Source organism: Microcebus murinus, chromosome 10 (assembly GCF_040939455.1).
Source record: "Microcebus murinus isolate Inina chromosome 10, M.murinus_Inina_mat1.0, whole genome shotgun sequence".
Classification (NCBI taxonomy): domain Eukaryota; kingdom Metazoa; phylum Chordata; class Mammalia; order Primates; family Cheirogaleidae; genus Microcebus; species Microcebus murinus.
The window spans coordinates 67,173,538-67,197,747 of record NC_134113.1 but is presented as its reverse complement, the minus strand read 5'-3'; the positions used below and the strand labels follow the sequence as shown (position 1 = coordinate 67,197,747).

At 35.6% G+C, this 24,210-nt stretch overlaps 1 protein-coding gene across 1 annotated transcript in view; it reads right to left on the bottom strand.

Annotated features, from left to right (window-relative positions):
* Positions 1-1,669: 1,669 nt before the first annotated feature.
* The window catches only part of TBK1 (TANK binding kinase 1), a 42,490-nt gene continuing 19,949 nt past the window's right edge, over positions 1,670-24,210 (bottom strand). The window contains exons 8-21 of the mRNA XM_012782388.3: positions 19,911-20,090; positions 16,622-16,818; positions 15,838-15,896; positions 15,344-15,435; positions 13,026-13,127; positions 11,848-11,926; positions 7,653-7,774; positions 7,478-7,554; positions 6,858-6,897; positions 6,215-6,316; positions 6,011-6,107; positions 5,165-5,271; positions 4,867-4,938; positions 1,670-2,463 (exon numbers count right to left, since the gene is read on the bottom strand). Of these exons, the coding sequence (XP_012637842.1) occupies positions 2,412-2,463; positions 4,867-4,938; positions 5,165-5,271; positions 6,011-6,107; positions 6,215-6,316; positions 6,858-6,897; positions 7,478-7,554; positions 7,653-7,774; positions 11,848-11,926; positions 13,026-13,127; positions 15,344-15,435; positions 15,838-15,896; positions 16,622-16,818; positions 19,911-20,090 (1,378 nt within the window). The 3' untranslated portion in view covers positions 1,670-2,411. The remainder of the gene's footprint in view (positions 2,464-4,866; positions 4,939-5,164; positions 5,272-6,010; positions 6,108-6,214; positions 6,317-6,857; positions 6,898-7,477; positions 7,555-7,652; positions 7,775-11,847; positions 11,927-13,025; positions 13,128-15,343; positions 15,436-15,837; positions 15,897-16,621; positions 16,819-19,910; positions 20,091-24,210) is intronic.

Below are 24,210 nucleotides of genomic sequence, written 5' to 3'. Positions count from 1 at the left end.
AATTAGCTGGGTGTGGTGGTGTGTACCTGTAGTCCTAGCTACTTGGGAGGCTGAGGTGGGAGGATGCAGTGAGCTATGATTGTGCCACTATACTCCAGCCTGGGCAATAAGGTGAAAACCTGTCTCCAAAAAACCCAAAAACCAAGGCCGGGTGCGGTGGCTCACGCCTGTAATCCTAGCATTCTGGGAGGCCTAGGTGGGCAGATCATTCAAGGTCAGGAGTTTGAAACCAGCTCTGATCAAGAGCGAGACCCTGTCTCTACTAAAAATAGAAAGAAATTAATTGGCCAACTAAAAATATATACAGAAAAAATTAGCCAGGCATGGTGGCACATCCCTACAGTCCCAGCTACTCGGGAGGCTGAGGCAGCAGGACTGCTTGAGCCCAGGAGTTTGAGGTTGCTGTGAGCCAGGCTGATGTGCCATGGCACTCTAGCCCAGGCAACAGAGTGAGACTCTGGCCCCCCCGCCAAAAAAAAAAAGAAAAAGAAAAAAACAAAACCAAAAAGCTAAAACCCAGTAATCTTAAAAAGTACTAATGTAGAACACGTATATTCCTATCAATATAAATATAGATACAAGGGTGGTCTTTACTAGAGGTGCTGAAATAAAAACTAAATCAGCAAATATATCAACTAATCACATAGTCTGAGTAAAATTTTACCTGATATTCAAAGATATAAACTATAAAATTAAAGATAGTCATGTTAGATGGTCAAATAGAAAACTAAAAATCAAGAAGTATTAAACACTCTCCTTGCCCCACACACTCTCAGACTAAACAGGTATCTCACAATGGATAACTATATACATAAAGGCATTCACTCTTGCATTTATTTCTATAATGTGTGCATGACACTTAAAATTCCCCACTACAATAATGTATCAGTAATCTCAAATGCTAATCCATTTTCAGTTCTTAAAATGATTTAGTTTCTAATGTTCATGGTAGTCAAATTTACTCTTTTGGATATGACAGTTTTTTATGACATGCAGGTTGTATGTAATCACCCTTAAATAGCCTGATAATCCCAAAACCTAAAGAAAGCAAATAAAGATCCCGTTGGATGAAATAATTTTTTTTTTTTTTTTTTTTGAGGCAGAGGCTCACTCTGTTGCCTGGCTAGAATGCCATGGCATCAGCCATGCATTTGAGGTTGCAGCATAGCAACCTCAAACTCCTGAGCTCAAGCGATCCTCCTGCCTCAGCCTCCTGAGTAGCTGGGACTATAGGCATGCGCCACCATGCCTGGCTGACTTGTTCTCTATATATTTTTAGTTGTCCTAATTTCTTTCTATTTTTAGTAGAGATGGGGTCTCGCTCTTGCTCAGGCTGGTCTCGAACTCCTTAGCTAAAACAATCCACCCACCTTGGCCTTCCAGAGTGCTAGGATTACAGGCATGACCCACCATGCCTGGCCTGAAATAATTCTTGCTGAGTAGAATCCTTTAGTCTACAACTGGGGATAGATTTTTCAAGAAAATATTCTCTTTTAATGTGTATAGCATAAATTTATGAAAGAACTTCTGAATTTGGAATGTGTTTAGGAGAGACAAAATCGTCCCTACATCCAATATTCTGAGAATGATTTATCATTACTACCTATATTGTTTCTTTCAAAAGGTAACTTTTGTTTCTCAAACTGTATACACAGAAACAAACTCACTCTTTACATTAAAATTGAGAAATTTATTGATTTTTTCCCCCATGAAATATTAAGCAGAATTAAAGTAAAGAAATATACAGCTTAAAACGGTTGAATGACCCTAAAACTTCCATGACAATTATACATTTATGGCCATAGGAAAAATGAATAGTTTTTAATAATGAATTCCCTTTAGAAATTTTGCTCAATAATTCATCTCAAATTAAATGGACTCAAGGATAACTGGGATCTGGGCACCTTATAAAATGAAATAATGCCACTTTATCCTTCTCAAAAAAATTGTGATACTAGTAAAACAGTGGTTCGGTTCTGTTCCCCACTCATAGTAGCCACCTCTGCATTCTTCCATTTACACTCGTGTCAACTCTCACAGTCTTTCTCATCCATAAGGATGCCAACTGTGGTTCCACTTAAAAATATTTCCAATAGGCAGCCAGAGAGAATGACTTATTCAGCCTCACTCGGAGTAGAGAATCTCAACATTTCAGTCGGTCATGGCTTTCTTCTCGTGCTCACTGAGGTCAAATTTCCTCACATAATTATAAATGTTAAAAGGTAAAATTACATCTTCACAGCAGCCAAAAATTTATATATTTTTAATATATTTACAATATTGTACATATTTACATGACCACATCAAATACTGAATTGTAGAAACGAGAGCCCACCTATAAAGCCATTCATTTAATGCCCCAGCGTTATTTTCTTGTGCAAACTGAAACTGTTCTCAAACATTTTAGAAAGCTAAAGACAGTCAACATTGCGAAGGCCACCATCCATGGTTAGAGAGCCAAACCTAAAACACAAAAGAAAAAAGGTACTCTCAGAAGATTCATTTATTTGCCCCCCAACATTTAAAAAAAACATACAGAATGCTTTTCAGAGGAGTATATAGTGATTGTTAAAGAATTCAAGCAACTGTTATTCATTCTATTTCTTATTGAAACAGAATGGTATTATCATAAATATATGAAGAAAATGGGAAGTGATGTAAATGAGAAAGTGTCAGTAAGAACTAATTTCTTTCTGGTGGGGTGGGATTTATAAGCCAAGATGTAGGGTTGGGAGTAAGTGTGACATGTTCACGGAACGGTATCTTGCTAGAACAGAATGTTATTTTGGGGAGCAGTGGGAAGTAGAGTTGGGCAAATAAGCTGAGAGCAGACCACTATATTCTTTGAATTAAAATATGAATTTAGATTTGGCTTTTTAGGAAAAGTAGTCTAGAAAGTTTCTGAGCCAAGGCAGTGGCATGATTATATCACTATTTTGGAAGATGATTTTGGCTATAATACCCATGACAGATGGAAAGAGCTTGGGTTAAGGAAAAAATAGGTTAGTAGGTATTCCCCAAAGGAGATCTGAGTGAGGGTGATGAGAGGAATATGGGAGCATTTTGAAGGAAGATTACCAAACTTGTCGAGAGGCAGTAAAGAAGAGTAAGTGTCTAAAATAATTTACGTTTGAGGGACAAGAAAGGTGGTTTCACTGAACAGGATGAGGAAGTTAGAGGGGAAACTGAGTTGGGATGGATGATTTTAAACACACAAAAAATCTGAAGGGATTGCAGGATATCCACATGGAGACACAATACTCTGCACAAGACCTGGCTTCCATCACTAGTTCTGTCACAAATCCTTATGTAGTCATCTATCATTTAAATTAAGATTATACCATGTTATATTACTCATATATTGTCAAACCTGCAAATAAAACATCGGAGGGATTGACTTACTGGATGTGTTTTAGGAAGTGGGGATTGTATTCCATAAGGCATAAGTGGTTCAATATAATAGTCTGTTAAAGCATATCTTAACAGTCTCTTCTACTTGCTGATCTTAGCCTTACAGAATAAATTTAGGATTTAGCTAAAGTTGTGAAGAAATTGTAAACTATAGACTATAAAAAGTTAGGGAAGTACTATGTAGTTTCTGTAAACAAACAAAAAAGATAAAACAGGTAATTTCCAGAAAAAATAAAACTGAATAAACACATAAAAAGATGTCTGACATCACTATCAAAGAAATACAAATTAATCAAAGAAATACAAATTAAAACAAGATCTGTTTTTACTAAACAAATTGGCAAACATTTAAAAGACTGATAACATTTAGTGTTTTCAAAGGCATAGGTTTTGTCTGTTTAGAACTATAATATAGAACCCTTTTAGAGAACAAATTAGTTAATATCCACCAAAATTTAAATGTGCATACCTCTTGACCCAGAAATTCCACATCTAGAAACATCTAGAAATTGATCCCTCAAAAATTCTTACACACGTACATGAAGATATATACACAGAGATGTTCACTGAAGCATGGTTTATAATTGTGAAAAATCAGAAACTTAAATGCTCAATAAATAGGGAAGGCCAGGAGGCTGCATTCTGGCTCCAGCTCATCTTCTTGGGATATGAATTTAACACCTGTAGAACATGGATGGACTACCTGCTCTATTGTAATGCAGGTTAAGTGAGATTATGCAGCGTGAAAGTGCCTTGCAAGGGTACAAAGCACAAGATAAATGTGAAATATTTTTATTAGCATTGTAAGGGTTAGAGAACCTGTAGACGAGCACCTAAGGGTTTGAAATAGAAAGGGTTCTTTAACAAAATACCATAGAATAGACAAAAAAAAAAAAAAAAACAAAACACAAAAAAAAAAAAAAAGAAAGGGTTCTATTACAGAGACAAATATGATTTAACTTCTCTGAGGAATAAGGACAAGGAAGACAGCCACCTAAAATTAGCTTTGTTGGCTTTGTACATTTCCAACTCTCTTTTGGCCTTATCTGTTAGGATTCTGTAGATAACAAGCAGATGCTGCATTTACCTGTGGCATTCACCTGCAAGGAGTCTGCAGAGGGCTCCATAAGCTACTCACCACCACCAGTGTGCTGGTACCTTACAAGCAACCGATTCCCCAAATTGAAAATTAAGATTCCAGTGAACAAATGTTATGAAGAAGATTCTGGTTTTTATACACTGGTTCAAATAAGCAAATAATTCTATTAACCAGTGCTTCTATAAAATGGAATCATCCCTTAAAAGGCATCATGAATTTACAATCATACTGAGAGGAAAAAACCTAAGTGTTCAGATTTTATATCCCTTCTCCTGCTTAATCTGATACAAGCATAAATGTATCCATACTCACTTGCATAGAAAATCACAATACAGGATAATTTTTGCATTACTCACCTTTCTAAAATATGATTATTTTCAGCAAGTTCTTTAACCACCCCTTGCATCTCCTCCTTTAATTTCTTCATACTATATACACAAAATAAAGATAAGTAATTTTACTACAAAAAAGTATGCAAATGTTTTAGAATTTTATATTGTTTTAGTTTTCTAAATGTAACTAGTCATTTACTAAAATTATCAAAAACATCGTATTCACAACAAACATCAAAAATTTCAAAATATAAGAGCAAGATCACAAACTGAAATAAAAGCAAATGGAAGTATTACAGTTACCAAATGATAAGATTCTTACCCAAGAGTCATTTCCACTAATGTGTTAGAACTTGGATAAATTGGGGTCATTGTATGTTTGATTCCACTGGAAGCTGCAAACATTTTCTGAGGCAGAGTTTCTTGTAACTAAAACATTGAAAAACTGCATTAATCACAGAACAAAAGTACTTACTACAGATCTTAGATCAAGTGTTACAGCCTTTAATGTCTTTTATAGCTTTAAATTTCTATTTATCTAAAATGATACAATACTTAAATCAATACTCTTTTTAAAAACTTTTCTTATAGATAATAAAAGAATGGTTTATCAGATATTTTCAGTTATAAAACATCTAACTTCTTAAAATTTGGCTGAAACCCTGTATCAAAAATGTGTGAATAGGCCAGGCGCGATGGCTCACGCCTGTAATCCTAGCCCTCTGGAAGGCTGAGGCGGGCGGATTGCTCGAGGTCAGGAGTTCAAAACCAGCCTGAGCAAGAGCGAGACCCCCGTCTCTACTATAAATAGAAACAAATTAATTGGCCAACTAATATATATAGAAAAAATTAGCCGGGCATAGTGGCACATGCCTGTAGTCCCAGCTACTTGGGAGGCTGAGGAAGAAGGATTGCTTGAGCCCAGCAGTTTGAGGTTGCTGTGAGCTAGGCTGACGCCACGGCACTCACTCTAGCCTAGGCAACAAAGTGAGACTCTGTCTCAAAAAAAAAAAAAAAAAAAAGGGTGAATAGAAATGAATATAGGCACATTATATGTCCTATTTCTCTCTTCTCAATAATCATCAGATATAAACTGAGAAGAATTTTATTTCAATTTTTCCTAATGTAAAAAAAGTCCTTTTTTTCTAGATACTTTTGATAGCTGTACCTCATTGGTATAGTCCTGATACTTTGATACTTCTTCTTCAATATCAAAACACTGATTAGTTAGAGATAATAACTGTTTCCTAAGATGAAGCATCTTTCTGAAATCCAAAAAGAATTGATTAATAAACAGCTTAGTAAAATATTTTTACAATATACATTATATTGTGCAGTCAACCATGAATGACTCAAAAACAAGTTTACTTACCTCATCCATTCTTCTGACTTATCCAAAAATGCCTCATACTTTTTAACACATTCATCTGTAAAGTGAGTCATAGCTTTTGTTGCATGGTAGTATAGTTTTTGCCTGTAATTTAGAAATAATCCAAGAAGCATAAATCAACTATACTGTTTCTACTTCTAATATTTAAAAACTTTCAAATACTAAAATCTGTTTCCTATAATTATTGCTGCAGCTTTAGAATATTTACAATAGAAAGCAAAAGTTTCTAAGGTAGACATTACAGCAGCAAGAGGAGAAAGAGAAGGTTCAAAATGGTGAATGCTAAAAAAATATCAGTTTAATGAGGTTAAAGTTAAGAAGGTGGTTAAGTATGTCCTCGCCTACGTTCTCTTTTATCTGTCCTGCAACTGGAGCACATGAGGCAGAAGACTGCTAAGGGGAGTGGTGATCTTTCTCCCGCCTTGTTCTCTCATCTTGGTAACCTCCCAGTCAGGAACCAGATAAGTAAACCTCAAAAAATGTGCACACATAGTAATAGTCTTATAAAGTCAAGATGAAAATGTAATTTTATTGTGATTAATTTCAACTTGAAGAAGAATTATTTTAAAGATAACCAAAATAGCACCAAAAATAACCAATTATTAAATATCATCTAGATACTTACTTATCAAATTTGTGGATTTGTTCTTCATTATAAGCTAGTCCTGGAAATAAGAAAATATATTACTTTTGTTAAGGTAGAATCATAACATCATGCACTATCTCTAGAGATTATTGCTTCAAAAAGGCCAAGAGTTTGAAGCAGATGTAACAGACTTATGGCCCATGGGCTACTTATGGCCCACAGATGCCTTTATTTGGTCTGTAAAGTGTTAATAACATAAAAAAAATTAACTCTCCAACATCTAAAAATCAGGACATGTCTAACAAAATCTGTATTTGTAGCTTTTCTTGAGAAGTGGGAAAAAAGTGAGTCTGAGCAGGGGCTCTCCCCTCTAGATGGGTCTCTACTCTCCAGTTCTCAGCCCCCACTAGCCAGTCTCACTCCTTTTTGTTACCTGCCTGGTAACAGGTTTTGGAGGTTATAACCCTAATTTAAAATATTCAAAAGTTTGGTTTTAAGAATAATTTTTAGTACGTTTAACCTCTTTCCTGACAGAATCACATCTCTGAAACAAATAGCTTCAGTAGTCACCTTTACAAATGTACCAAATTAATTCAACTGAATTACAACTAACCACTAAGGGTGACTTATGAAATTAACAAATAGCAAATTTTACTTACTACGTTCTCCTTTGTCTTTTTTGAACTGATAGTAAATCTCTGTGATGCAATTTAACAGGACTTGTAGTTTTTCTACACTATTTAGGGAAGAAAAACCCAAATAAATTAACTGAATTGATGTGAAAAGGGACATTTAATAGTAAGAGTAGAAACTACTCATAAAGCTATAACCTACTTTCGATCTTTTGGATGAGTGCCTTCCTGATGTGCCCACGCATCTGCCAGCAATCCACCTGGAGACAATCTGCTGTCGATATCCTGAAGGTTGGTTTCTATTGTTCCCTGAGAACTGGAAAGCTAAATAAAATCAACAGCTTCAGATCCAGATTGCCAAAAGTAAAAAATGATCATCACCATGCCAATGGAGTCTAAAGTCTGGACCACATGTCTTTTGTAGATTACTTCAATTCAAAGGCAGAGTAATTGTTTCCATCTTTAAGTACAGGAAAGTTTCTTAGGCTGATTTGTGCCAAGAGTACGGCATGATAACAAAACATGAGACTAACTAGCCTTAATACATTTAATAAAATATTTTGTATAATAAATACCCTTTAAAAAACATGTAAAATACTTTTAATCTTCTGTTTCATCTGTAAAAAAATGATTAATACTCTACTTCAAAGCATTGTTGTGAAAAATAGGAGAACCATTAGCCAACTATAAAGTATAGATATATCAGATTTGTGCTTTTCTTGTTTAAAGGCCAAAAGTAACTCCTCTCAAAAGCAGAATATGAAAAGAAACTTCATTGAAGATCCTGTTCATTTTAAGCTTAGTAATCTACCACAGAACTGAGTGCAGTATTTGTACAACTTATGAAGAAGGATGAAGGTTAGACTTAAAGGATAAATATGTCCAAATATCTAAGAGGCCCTGATATATACTATTGCTTTTCAGAAAAAGTTGTCAGTAGCAATTGATGCTGCCACTACCAACAAACAAGGGTACCCTTTATAACCACACTCTTGTCAACACTAGCATTATTTTTTAAGCCTTGATAATTTGAAAGATAAAAATGGTATCTTGCTGTTATAACATTTATGATATAACATAGCAATTTTCTATTACTATTGGCTTTGACCATTTTTCAAGTTCATTAGATACTTTTTCATTTGTAAATTATCTCTAAATGTTCTTTGCTCATCTACTGCATATTTTATATTTTATCAATTTGTATGACCTATTTTTATTAAAAACCTTTTATCACATTTTCCCAACTTATTTGCTTTCTAACAATTTTTTTAAACAAATAGTAATAATGATTTAATAGTATGTATAAAATAAAATGAAAATAGTGGTTGTCTAAACTTTAACAGTGTCAGAATCACCTGGAGGGCTTGTTAAAAAGGGCCCTTGCTGACCTGACCCTACCAGTTGTCTGTTTGATTAAACAGGTCCAAGGAGGGACCCAAAATTTGCATTTATAAAAAATTTCCATGTGAGGCTGCTGATCCAGGGGCCACTCTGGGAAGCACTGCTACAGGACAATTAAAACTTTTCGTGAACAATTTTTGGGTGGTGAGCCTATGTGGTATCTTTTTCACTTAACAAATTTTATTTCTGTAGTGGGGAAAAAATTTTTAAGGTCTCCATTAGGAAAAAAGCCACAACTCAACAGGTTACGAGGAAAAACAATATAATCTAGTGAAAGCAACTGATGTGAAGTTAGAAGTCCTGATAGCATAAGACTCTGTGACCTTAGGCCATTTAATCATCTATGCTTTGATTCTTATAAGAAATCTAAGTCTCACCATGTCATAAAAATTAGAAACACTTTAGGCTCCCTAAAAGAAAACATGTAATTGTGACTGAATGTTCTCAAATGATACTGACTCTGGAAATAAATGTCTGTTTGGCCTATGTGCTGGTAAGTCTAAGACAAAAGCAGCAGAAAAACAGTACAAAACACTGACAACAATGTGGCTGCCTATATTTAAATACAGATCACTACTAGGAAAGACTATTTTTTATTTTCTGACTTTTAAATCACTTTCTATAGCAATGTTTTCCAAACTTTTTGGACCATGATTAATAGTAAGAAATTCATGTTTTAACCCAGTAACATTTAAAGTGTATATATAACTGAACCAAAAGTTTCATGGAATAGTGATTTCCTTATTAATGTGATGCAGCATTCTGACACTTTCTATTCTATTCCACTTAAAACACGGCTGATTACAATGGACTATACTCCACAACCTACCAGTCATTCATGACTCATTTTTTTTGAGACAGAGTCTTGCTCTGTTGCCCTGGGTAGAATACAGTGGCATCACCATAGCTCACTGCAACCTCAAACTCCCGGGCTCAAGTGATCCTCAAGCTGAAACTATAGGTTCATGACACACTGCCCAACTAATTTTTCTATTTCTAGTAAAGATGAGGTCTTGCTCTTGCTCAAGCTGCTCTTGAACTCCTAAGCCCAAGAGAGCCTCCCAGAGTGCTAGGATTACAAGCATGAGCCACCACACCTGGCCTCATGTCTCATATTTTGAAAATCATTGTGCTAGATCTAAAACTCAGGAAAAGAAACAATTAAACATTAGCCTAAGCTAAAAAGATAATTAAGCTCCTTTCACATTTAATATACATTTTATAAAAGAATACTTTAAATACTAAAAGCTTAAGTATTTGGTATTAGACAGATTGTATAATATTAGTACTGGAGTACAGTATTGTTATTTATCTCATTTATTTGGTACAATAACCCATGAGATGAGCAGGGTAAGAAACTGCCCATTTTAGAGAAAAAGAAACCAAGGATGCAAAGAATTAAAGGCCTTGCTTAAGTAGCCAGCCAGGGATAGGTAGACAAATAGGGGCAGATCTGGGATAAGGAATCAGCTCCTACAATATATAATTGGACACTTCTACAATATATTTTTTAAAAATTAAGAATATTTTTTAGAGAGAGTCTTGCTCTGTTACCCAGGCTTGAGTGCAGTGGTACAGTAACAGTTCACTGTAACCTTGAACTCCTGGGCTTAAGTGATCTTCCTGCTTCAGCCTCCTGAGTAGCTGGGACTATAGGCATGCACCACCATACCTGGCTACTTTTTCTATTTTTGTAGAGACAGGGTCTTGCTATGTTGCCCAGGCTGGTCTCAAACTCCTGGCCTCAACTGATCCTCCTACCTTGCTTGGCCTTCCAAAGCACTGGGATTGCAGGCATGAGCCACTGTGCCTGGCCTTATATTGCATTTTATTTTTTTTGAAACAGGGTCTTGCTCTATTGCCTGAGCTAGAGTGCAGTGGCGTCATTGTAGCTCACAGCAACCTCAAACTCCTGGGCTTGAGTGATCCTTCTGCCTCAGTTTCCTGAGTAGCTGGGACTATACGCAGGCGCCACCATGCCCAACTAATTTGTCTATTTTTAGTAGAGATGGGGTCTCACTTTTGCTCAGGCTGGTCTTGAACTTCTGGCCTCAAGTGATCCTCTTGACTCAGCCTCCCAGAGTGCTAGGATTACAAGTGTGAGCCACAGCTCCCTGACTGAATACATTTTATTAAGAGATCCAGAGACTCCCTGAAATGGTTTTTGTATTTTTCAGCAGAGACTTATATCCTAACTGCTTTTTCTAGTTACAGAAATGATTCACTGCCTTGAGGATCCCAAAACTTTCTTCTTTTTATTTTATAAGAGATCTGATATTTTCCTAATTTGCATCTATTTTTAAACAAGTTTAAGCACTCTGATTCAACTGCATGTCACATTTAAATTACATATATGAACTTGCTTTAATTGCCAGAACAGAAACACAAGAGCATTATAGATTTAAAAACAGGGAGACAGGTTTAAAGTACCTGCATTTGGAAATGTTGTAAAGAATTTCATGGCACTAAGGGTATTTAAATACTATAAAGAAGTTCCTAAAGATAGGGAAAGGCTACTTATTTTTTATTTTTTTTTTTGAGACTGAGTCTCACTCTGTTGCCCAGGCTAGAGTGCTGTGGCATCAGCGTAGCTCACAGCAACCTCAATCTCCTGGGCTCAAGCAATCCTCCTGCCTTAGCCTCCTGAGTGGCTAGGACTACAGGCATGCGCCACCATGCCTGGCTAATTTTTTCTCTCTATATTTTCAGCTGTCTAGCTAATTTTTCTATTTTTAGTAGAGACCAGGTCTCTCTATGGCTCAGGCTGGTCTGGAACTCCTGACCTCGAGTGATCCTCCCGCCTCGGCTTCCCAGAGTGCTAGGATTACAAGTGTGAGCTACCGTGCCCAGCCAAAGGCTACTTTTTCTCTAGAGTTAGAAACACCATTTCTTTAGGAATGTTTAGGAAAGTTTTCTTTAGGAAAGTTTAAATCTAATCTTGTCAGCAAAGGAACAGATTATGATTTTATAATTTTCATAATTTTATAAATACTTACTCTCAACAATTTGGTGTGTATGTCTGAAATTTCACCTAACTCTGCTGCTTCTAGGTTGATCTTCATCAACTTTTCATATCTGTATGAAAGAAAGTCATAAAAAATGAGTATAATGAATACATAGATTTTTAAAGATGTTTTAAAAGCTATATTTGAGTTTATATCATAACCATTTAAGCATTAAAAATTGATTCAAAGTCTGTAAGCCAGTAGATTCTAAGAAAACTTTGATGCCTTCCTAAAGAAGCAATTTTGTACACTTTGTAGATTAAGAGATACAACAAAGACAAATTCATTTCAAATAATCTGATGCCAGGATAATAGTAAGAATACTAGATATCAGAATTCAGATATCTTCATTTGTCAATAGTAAATATTGATTTCATTTATCATATTTCATCTGCAGTACAAATAGTATAGTCTAGAAAGAGGACAGTTTAAAGTATCATTCTGTTTCAAAAGACTTTTTCATAGCCGGGCACAGTGGCTCACACCTGTAATCTCAGCACTTTGGGTAGCTGAGGTGAGAGGACTGCTTGAGCCCAGGAGTTCAAGACCAGCCTGGCCAACAGCAAGACCTCATCTCTACAAAAAATAAAAAATATTAGCCAGGTGTGGTGGCATACATCTGTAGTGCCAGGTACTTAGGGAGGCTGAGGCAGGAGGACTGCTTGAGCCTAGGAGTTTGAGGTTGCAGTGAGCTATAACAATGCCATTGCACTCTAGCCTAGGCAACAGAGCCAGACCCAGGATTAAAAAAAAAAAAGAGAGAGAGATTCTCTGGAATAAGATTAATAAGTAAGAGTAAACTAAAAATACTACGAAAAGGCTGTTCTAGAATATTGCTCCCTATTGCTCCTTTGTTGATTACAGGTTTTATATTTTCCAATTCAGAGTTTCTGCTTTACAAGATAAAAATGAGATGTTGCTCTCTCCCACTACCTTTTCCTTCATGAAGGCTAGGAGAAAATGCTACTAAAGAGATGGTATTCATTTCTTACTGAAAAATCTGGGATTTTGCCTTTGTAATGAAGTAATCCCTAATCTAAGGCTTTTCTTTAATATAATACAAACACTTGCACAGTATGCCATATTGTGTCAAGGATAACTAAATAAATTAAACAGGAATGGAACATTTAATATTTTAACCACTGCTAGTAAGGAAGTAATCTACTCACACTTTCACAGTTTTTTCGATGTTTCTGATGCAGAAATCCAACGTGATCACAACTTCTGTCTTTTTGTGAACAGTTTCATTGTAATCATCTTTAACTAATTCGCTAAAAAAAATATTATTCCTATTAGTTTATCTAAGGAATTATTAATTTTTTCTTATTTATCACTAATTACACTGCAGTACTACTGTTCAACCACATTTTATAACAACATTCTTGACATATTATGAAAGCCAATTCAAATTTTTGGGAGATACTAATATTAAAAGCATTTCTGTGACCCTTATACATATCTAGGGTACTTATATTTTCACAAACCATTACTACTTACTAAGGTTAATAATTTAGAAACCTAAGGCATTGAAATTATATTAAGATATAAAAATTAATCTATATACATTCCTAATCTGAAAATCTAAAATCTGAAATGCTCCAATGAGCATGCTTCCTTTGGGTATCATGTTGGTGCTCAAAAAATTTCAAATTTTGGAACGTTCTGGATTAGGGATGCTCAACATGTAATATGATCTCCGAAGAAGGGTGACAATAATACATAATGGAAGGACTTTTGATCTATATCAAGGATCAACAAAGGCCTGAGGCCTGTTTTTGTATGTCCCATGAGCTAACATTACATTTTTTATAAGTTGCAAAAACAGGCTGGGTGTGGTGGCTCATGCCTGTAATCCCAGCACTTTGGGAGGTGAGGGAATTGCTTCTATCCAGGAGTTCGAGAGCAGCCTGGGTAACACAGCAAGACCCTGCTTCCTACCCAAAATTTAAAAAATTAGCCAGGCATGATGGCATGTGTCTGCAGTCCTAGCTACTGAGAAGACTGAGGCAAGAGGATTACTGGAGCCCAGGAGTTTGAGATTACAGTGAGTTATGCTTGTACCACTGTACCCCAGCCTGAGCAAGAATGAGACCGCGTCTCAAAAAAAAAGTTGTACAAAGTAGTCTACCTTAAAACTATTTTTTCATGACTTATTAAACTATAAAGTATTAATAAAAGTAATAAAAGCATTATGGATCAGTGACTGGGTAGATAACCACAAGAAAAAATGAAAGCTATTAGTACACTTCGATTTTTCCAGAAACTAGTAAAAACAAGGAAGCTTCTTAGTAGATCTAGAAAAGCACAGGCTTAGAAACTGGATTTATGAACACACTGAAAAAAATTAGAAGCACAAATTTATGAGTTTCACACAATGCTAACAGAAAAAAATAAGAGCCTAAAAAAATATAACAATGATGAAGGAGTTCTTCATCTTTTTTGCAAGAAGTGATGGGTATGAGGTGGGTATACATAAACTTTCCAAAGCATTAAAGCCGAAGGGCAGTGAGGTAAGCACAGAAAATACAGTTTTCAGTATCTGTTGGCCACAAGGCCATTACTATGTGTGTACCAAATTCAAAAGCTTTGAATAATTTGGAACTATAAGCATAATTCTCAAAAGAGATCCCTTTATTTTCCAGTGTTATCAGGTGGAAAGATGACATCTATGAATCACAAAAAGTACAAAGAGGTAAAAATCATATCCATCTTACATTCCTTAGGGTCACTTTCAGGAAGAGAATACTTAACTAGATGATCAATATTCTGATCTAGAATAACTGTATTAAGTGATTCAGCAAAAGAAAATTAGCTTTTAAATTGCTTGTTAAGGTGAGTTTCTGTTTATATGAAATGTCTGCAATAGGCAAATCCTTAAAGTATATTAGCAGTTGCCTAAAGCTGGGAAGTTTGGAGGGAAATGGGGAGTGTTTTGGGATGGTGAAAATGTTCTAAAATTAGTAGTGATGGTTGCACAACTTTGTGAACATACTAAAAACCAGTGAATTGTTTATGTAAATGGGCAAATTACATACTATGTAAATTATATCTCAATAATGCTATTTAAAAAAAAAAAGGCAAGTGTGTACTTCATTTGGGAAACAGGTAGGATATGGAGGGAGGTTCTGAGGACTCGAACCCTAGAAAGTACAAATTGTGGATTATAACAATCGAAAGCTTTCCAAGATAATGAAATGACAACCAGGTCAAGATCTTTGCAAAGGAATTAATTTGCTGTAACATCATACAGTGTGGTGTAAGTTTTAAAATTCAGACACTATTTGTCCTATCTCACAAGGTTATTGTAGGACTCAAATGAACAAAATAGCTGCTAAATGTTTTGTATATTAAATATGAAACAAATGTATTATGATAACCAAGCCCCTGACCTAACTAGTTTGAAGAGGTCAAATATCAATGACAGGCTGATTACCAATTTTTTAGTGAGGTCTATGTGAAGATTAGTTTTCAAAATTCAATTACTTACATCAACCATCGTATCCCCTTTCTCGTTAATTCCTGATACAGTAGCAAGGTACTGGCAATTCTACAGGCATAACACACAACTCCTGTTACTGCCTAATGAAGGAATTAAAAATGTCAATATTTGGTGCTAACTGTGGTACAAGGTAGGAAAAACTTTTACACAGAATTTCCCAAGCTTATACATTTCTATCAGGTTAATCAAAAACATAATAAACCACTAATTTCTAAAAGCTAAGAGTAGATATAACTATAATAAATATTTCATCCTTAACATTATCTAAACATGTACTTTCTCAATAGGAGAATTTTCTTATAATGAGTTGAAGAAAGGATAAAAATTAAACAAGAATGCAAAATAACTTGGAAAGAGGATCAATTTAAGTGAATAATTTCCTAAGTCACATAGTATATGAAGACACAAGATATTTTACTGCTTTCACTACTGGGGATAATTTAAATTCAGACATTTACATAGTAATTCAATTAAATACTAACCTTAGCCATGCTAGCATCCCCATCTAAATCATAACGTTGATGTACTTTAGGAAGGGAAACTGAAATATAAAGTAAAATACTTAAAGTAATTTTTTTCAAAATTTATTTCTTCTTTTATCTCCTATATAGTAAATAGAATGTCTAAACACTAGTGACAAAACTCTTTAATGTACTTTTTCTGGCTTAAAGTAACTAATTGAAACAATAATGTTTATTCTCTAACAAATTACCTTTAATATTTCTAAGGAGTTTCATTTTTTCCTTAAATATATTCTAATACAATGAGCTCAATGCTTCTCTTTAAATTTAAATCAAATCCCAAAGTTTCAAACAGGAATGTAAAAGTCTGGCTAATTCCTTTTTTTCTACCAGTAGAATAAATAATTTAAAAGATTCCAAAAATGCAGGTCTAATTTTTCTTAGATTCTAAAGCTTGGCACAATGTCCTATAACTACAGATGCAATAAATATTTGCTTAAATTTATAATACAAAAGGTTATTTTGAGAGTTAGCAAAACAGTTAACGCAGAGTTACAGTAAAACATACAAGACAAATTATTTTATCATTGTATGAAACAAAACATTTGAAGTCAAATTATGTTTCTAAGGCTTTTCAATTTCATTACTACTCTCTTTCAACTACAGTAATTCACAAAACTTTAACATTTATGAAAGTTATACATTAATGTCATCATCAACTTTATGAAGATGATAATCATTTACACAATGACAGGTTTTGTTTTTTTTAATGGCTAGTAAAACAACAAGAAAAATCCCAACTTACTTTTTTCATATATTAATCCTATGGTATTCAGGGGTTCCCGGCTTACTACAAAGATGGGATTTTCCTCAGTAGTTTTAGGAAAATGGTGTGCCAGTCTTCCAGGTTCTAGGACTAAGCGACGTCCTTCATAGATAAGTTCTTGATTTGAAGAAATAATTTTGGTTTGTTTATACACCAGTTCATGAAATACAGTAGCACTGTATGAGAAAAATGCAAAAGGACAACATAATTGGGGATAAAATAAGAGGCAAAATCTTCTTTTTTAATGATAAGTGCAACAACATCCATTTCAAATTCATAGTTTCAAGATCACAACCAGTCCCTATAAGCACTGCTTCATTAATGTGGATACCACAGTCCATTAAACTGAAAATTCTATAGTATCTGTCCATATAGTAATCAATTTGAAAATATTTTTGTGTTTGGATACCTATGTAATACATAAAACTCTTCTTTTTTTTTTTGAGACAGAGTCTCACTCTGCTGCCTGGGCTAGAGTGCTGTGCGTCAGCCTAGTTCACAGCAACCTCAAACTCCTGGGCTCAAGCAATCCTTCTTGCCTCAGCCTCCGAAGTAGCTGGGACTACAGGCATGCGCCACTATGCCCGGCTAATTTTTTTTTTCTCACTCAAGTCACTGTCATGTCCATGTGTGTCTGTGTCGTTATTTTATGTTCAGTGTCTTCCCCCGTCCTGTAATCGGGCCACATCAGATATGGTCTTGCTCTTGCTCAGGCTGGTCTCGAACTCCTGAGCTCAAACGATCCACCTGCCTCGGCCTCCCAACATAAAATTTTTAATATTTAAAAGTGGGGCCAGGCGTGGTGGCTCACGCCTGTAATCCTAGCTTTCTGGGAGGCCGAGGTGGGAGGATGGCTCGAGGTTAGGAGTTTGAAACCAGCCTGAGCAAAAGTGAGACCCGATCTCTATTAAAAATAGAAAGAAATTAATTGGCCAACTAAAAATATATAGGAAAAAAATTAGCCAGGCATGGTGGTGCATGCCTGTAGTTCCAGCTACTAGGGAGGCTGAGGCAGGAGGACTGCTTGAGGCCAGGAGTTTGAGGTTGCTGTGAGCTAGGCTGATGCTATGGCACTCTAGCCTGGGCAACAAAATGAGACTCTGTCTCAAAAGAAAAAAATGGAAACCAACATAGCAGAGAGGTTAAGAGTGCTGACTTAAGTCAGATACCTGAGTTCAAATCCCAGCTCTTCTACTTACTTGCTATATAACAGTAAGTGACTTAAGTCTTTTATGCTTGGTTTCCTCATCAGTAAAATGGGAATGGTAATGGTACCTACTTCATGGAATTGCTGTGAGGATTAAATAGCTTAAATACATAAAGAACTGACAACAGTACTTGCAACATGATTAGATGTTTGTTAAATAAGTTAATAAAACTATGTATTTTCAAAATAACGTTTTGGGGAAAAGACAGATTCTTCCTGAATAGAGCTATGAAATCAAAGAAATGTTTCTGCAGCGATGTTATGATATGGCTCTGCCACAAGCCTCTGTTTTGAGTGCTACTGTATTTCATCAACTAGCTCAGGCTTTGGTGAACTTTTTAAGTATACTTTTAGAATGAAAATAATGGCCAGCACTTAACTATAATGCATGTTGCTTCGGGCTATTAAGTAGCAAAATAAACACAAATAATATATTGTAATCCAATGTTATATTAATACTATTATCTTATTTATATTCCTTTTATATTTATGTTTATATATTATATTTAGATGTTAATATCTAAAACATTTTATCTCATTGATTTTGTTCCTTAATTACTAATAAAAGTTCTTTTATTGAGTTTTATGAAGCATCAAGAATGCTACTTGAATTCGGTCAAAACATAAACTAAGGCACATAGCATGAGTATGATGTTTTTTCCCCTTCATTTTAAAAAACACTTTGAGATCACTGCAGATTCACATGCGGTTCTAAGAAATAATACAAAGAGATGCCATATACCCTTCATTCAGTTTCCCCCAATGGTAACATCTTGCACATAGTAAAATATCACAACCAAGATACTAATATTGATACCTAACTTCCTCAGATTTCCCAGTTTTACATGCAAGTGTATTTGTATATATGTACAGTCATGTACTATATAATGATGGGGATATGTTCTGAGAAATGCATCATTAGGCAATTTCATTGTTGTATGAACATCACAGAATGTACTTTCACAAACCTAGATGGTACAGTCTACTACATTTTGGCTATATGTTATTGAGCCTATTGCTCCTAAGCTACAAACCTGTATAGTATGTGACTATACTGAATACTGTGGACAATTATAACACAATGGAAAGTATTTGTGTATCTAAACATAGAAGAAGTACAGTAAAAACACAGTATTATAATCTTATGGGATCACCCTTACATACATGGTCTGTCGTTAACCAAAATGTCATTATGTGGTACAAGACTATAGTTATAAGCAGTTTTATCATATTGGTAGATTTAAAAAAATCACACGGGTACTATGTGTTTTTGTTTATATAAAACAAACACTGATTATTTTCCCAGCACCCGCTAAGTACTTTATGCCACAAATGCAAATAACTACACTACCTATATTTAATATTTAGGCTTTAATATTTTTAAAATGATAGCATAGTATTCTTAATAAAACCTAGCTTATTTATTAATAGACGCCATCTGTGGTTATGTGATTATATAATTTAAAAGATGGCACAGAAATGAGAAAGTAGTTTTGTAAAATTTGCAGTTTAAGAACAAGCTAATTTACCTGTAAATTTTAGAAAATTATAAAACCAATTCTTTTAATCCAAAGAAAGGGAATTTACTAAGCACTTAAACATAACTTTTTTTTGTTTTTTTGAGACAGAGTCTCACTCTGTTGCCCAGGTGAGAGTGCAGTGGCGTCATCATAGCTCACTGCAACCTCAAACTCCTGCGCTCAAGATGCCTCAGCCTCCTGAGTAGCTGGAAATAGAGGCATGCACCACAATACCCAGCTAATCTTTTTTTGTAAAGACAGGCTCTTCCGCTTGCTCAGCTGGTCTTGAAATCTTGGCCTCAAGCTATCCTTATACTTCAGCCTACCCAAGTGCTAGGATTACAAGTGTGAGGCATTGCAACCAGCCCCTTTACATTATTATTAAGACATTATGCCATTCTTTAATTAGGTAATTGTCTAAGTGGGAGGTGGGTGCCTTTGGTGAAGCTGAGGTATCTTTTCTATTTTCTCTAACTTAGGAAAGTATTTAATATATAACACAATATGTTGATATAAAAAGAAAATACAAAGAGGTACTTACGTATTATAGCTGTGAATATAAATCTTATGAGCTGTCATTTGTTGCAATGAGAAAACATGAATTATCATTCGGTGAAGTATATCACTAGTTTCTGCAAAAAACTGGTCAAAACCCCAACACTTTTCCTGATCTGCTTCAAGGATATTTGCAAGAACAGGGGTAAGCAGAACCTGAAGACCCCTAAAATAGTATTGAAAAAAATTAGTTGGACAGTGAATATATTTTGTCCAGGTACAAAATCATATTTACTAACAAATCAAAGAAACTGCTATTATTGTTAGAGTAATTTTAAAAAATTAAAATCTGTCAACTTTTCAGAAAGCCAGATAACCTTTAATATCATTTGTCAATGAATCAAAGACTATGACATTTTTATGTTAATTTCTTTTACTGATTATTTTCTTGATTCTTTCCTTTCCAAGTTTCCTCACTTTTCTAAACACATCATGATATTGTATACTCATGGCTACCCAGGTGAGATCAGTTGATTGGAACCAGATGGTCGTGAGGATAACGTGGGGTCTTGCTGTGTTGCCCAGGCTGGAGTACAGTGGCTCCCTCACAGGCACCATCACAGCACTGTGGCCTTGGACACCTGGACTCCAGGGATCCTCCTGCTTCAGCCTCCAGAATAGCTGGGACCACAGGCATGTGCCATTGTGCCTAGCTTTAATGTCTTTTTAATATAGTCCTTAATATATAATTTTATATGTTGAATTTATATGCCTTTTGTAGTATACTTCACTTGATCTTGGCCAAAAGGCCAAGAAGCAATGTAGTATACTTTTTAGGAAGTAAAATTAGTATGATAACCTAGCAATTAAAAGGTTACATAGTTTTTAAAAATGTGAGTGGAAGGACCTTTATTCTCTCTTTTTTTTGGACCTTTATTCTTTACAGCTTTCATAAAGCCTGTACAAGTAGACTCCTAATTATGGAATTTCAAATAGTCTTCAAAATATACATTTGGCTATGTGACAGACACTGGAATAATTCCTTGTCAGCACTTTTAAAGTATATGGTGGATATTTTTTATTTTTGCTTAATAGGTGTTCATTCTCCCTCTTTTGTAAGAGTCTCCAAACCTTTCTGGACATGAGAGCCAAGTCTGGTTATGATTACTTAGAGGTGGCCAGGTGGTAGCATAAGTTAACTCAATGAGAATCAACCCAGAAACCTTTGCTAAAACAACTGGGAAAAAGTCTTTCTTATCACTAGGCTTTCAAAGCTGGGAGAATGTTAGTCTTGGAAGGCCAGCAGCCATCTTGTGGCTGCCAGGAAAAGGTCTAAGAGTGAAGAAAAATCAGAGAAAAACAGATCTGAACAATGGAAAAAGAACAAGTCTTGATGACACAGTCTCAGTGCAAGGATTCACCTGGGCTTTAAGTCATATACACATGTAAACTTTTAATTATAAAGTCAATCTATTTCCTTTTTCACTTAAACCAGCTGGATTAGGTTTCTCTCACTTGCTGCCCAGTCTTGACTAACACATATAAGAAAAGGTTTTTTTGCAGTCCATTTTATTTATATATGTGTGTGTGTGTGTGTATACATACATACACACACACACACACACATATATATATAGAGAGAGAGACAGAGAGATACTTTAAGAGTTGGGTCTCACTACGTCACACAGGCATGCTCACAGCATGCTGCCTTGTGCTCCTGGGCTCAAGTGATCCTCCCACCTCAGCCCTCCGGGTAGCTGGGACTACAGGCACGCACCGTGCTTGGCATCATTAAAATTTTAGTGGTTGTTTTCACTGCTGACTTATAGTACCTAAAGTCCTTACTATTTAAAACAAAAAATTTTATATAATATACTTTCTGGGGCCAGGCGTGGTGGCTCACACCTGTAGTCCTAGCACTCTGGGAGGCTGAGGCAGGCGGATTGCTCGAGGTCAGGAGTTTGAAACCAGCCTGAGCAAGAGCGAGACCCCGTCTCTACTATAAATAGAAAGAAATTAATTGGCCAACTAATACATATAGAAAAAATTAGCCGGGCATGGTGGCGCATGCCTGTAGTCCCAGCTACTCGGGAGGCAGGAGGATTGCTTGAGCCTAGGAGTTTGAGGTTGCTGTGGGCTAGGCTGATGCTACGGCACTCACTCTAGTCTGGGCATCAAAGCGAGACTCTGTTTCAAAAAAAAAAAATACTTTCTGGTATCTAACCAATTTTTATCAAAGAATTTATGCCTTGGTATGCTAAAGACTGATTAGATAAGGCCTATTACCCTCCAGAAATACAATGTAGTTCAGATAATCAGGTATTATTGATTCTGAGTTTCAGCAATATAATTATTAATCAGCAAGTGTTCATTTCCTGATTTCCTTACATTTTATCAGTTTTGCCTGAGAGCTGCAAAAGCAGTATTTCCTAAATCAAAATTTAACACAAATCATTATAATAATCTTAACTTTCTGCTCTCCAATACAATGAATTTCTCTTAGTAATCTAGTTGCATGATGCATTTTATTCTGGAAACCTTTTTTAAAAACACCACACACACAAAACTGTTAGAACAGTGGTTTTTGCAGTAGTAGTAGAACTCTTGGTTTAAATGAATTTTCACAGAATCCAATATATACAATGATAAAGTGGTATTTTATTAGCTTGCTTTATATATGTATTTATGTTGAATACAAAAAGCACTCACAACAGGTACTAACTAACCCAATACCTCATAACCTATGTCCACTTGTGAATTATATAACTACCATACTTAGGAAATATAGAAGTTAATTTAGTAATCACAAATTATATAAATTGATGACTATCTTTGCTTTACTTCCAGAATGAAATCTAAAATAATTTACTTTCTAACTTTTAATTTCTTTTACCTTGATTCTTTCTTTGTGATAATAGGATTTTTTTTTTTTTTTTTGAGACAGAGTCTCACTTTGTTGTCCAGGCAGAGTACCATGGTGTCAGCCTAGCTCACAACAACCTTAAACTTCTGGGCTCAAGAAATCCTTGTGCCTCAGTCTCCCAAGGAGCTGGGACTATAGGCATGCGCCACCATGCCTGGCTAATTTTTTCTGTATATTTTTAGGTGTCCAATTAACTTCTTTCTATTTTTGGAAGAGATTGGGTCTCACTCTTGCTTAGGCTGGTCTCGAACTCCTGAGTGCAAACGATCCACCCGCCTCGGCTGATAATAAGATTCTTATCTGACAATATGATTTTTTTGAGTTCTGGTTGCTAAATTAAGACGCACATGAACATTTGAAATGCTGAAAAAAGTACTAGAAAATGATTATTTCTCATCTTTTGGATAATTTGAATATTTTTAAAAAATGACTATATTAAACTTCTTTTTTTTTTTTTTTTTTGAGACAGAGTCTCACTTTGTTGTCCAGGCTAGAGTGAGTGCCCTGGCGTCAGCCTAGCTCACAGCAACCTCAAACTCCTGGGCTCAAGCGATCCTCCTGCCTCAGCCTCCCGAGTAGCTGGGACTACAGGCACGTGCCACCATGCCCGGCTAATTTTTTTTTTTATATATATATCAGTTGGCCAATTAATTTCTTTCTATTTATAGTAGAGACGGGGTCTCGCTCTTGCTCAGGCTGGTTTTGAACTCCTGACCTTGAGCAATCCGCCCGCCTCGGCCTCCCAAGAGCTAGGATTACAGGCGTGAGCCACAGCGCCCGGCCTAAACTTCTTTATGTTTTTTTTTTTTTTTTTTTTTGAGACAGAGTCTCGCTTTGTTGTCCAGGCTAGAGTGAGTGCCGTGGTGTCAGCCTAGCTCACAGCAACCTCAAACTCCTGGGCTCGAGTGATCCTTCTGCCTCAGCCTCCCGAGTAGCTGGGACTACAGGCATGCGCCACCATGCCCGGCTAATTTTTTTTTTTTTTATATATATATGTCAGTTGGCCAATTAATTTCTTTCTATTTATAGTAGAGACGGGGTCTCACTCTTGCTCAGGCTGGTTTTGAACTCCTGACCTTGAGCAATCCGCCCGCCTCGGCCTCCCAAGAGCTAGGATTACAGGCGTGAGCCACAGCGCCCGGCCTATGTTTGTTTTTTACAGCTCTAGTTGAGAAATTTATTCTTCTCTAAACTAGTTTTTGTGGTCCATCAATATGCAGGTTACTATAAAAGATACCAAGGTCCTAAGTAGGATCCCCACATTGAGAGGAATTCTAAGGCCAGTGATTAGCAATCTCAAAAATAAATGCCCTGTGGATCTGGAGAAATTATTTATATAGCTCAGAATAAAACTTTTTATCACCACAAAGGCAAAAATCACATATCAAAGTATATGCTTTAACAACATCTAGTTAAAATAAAA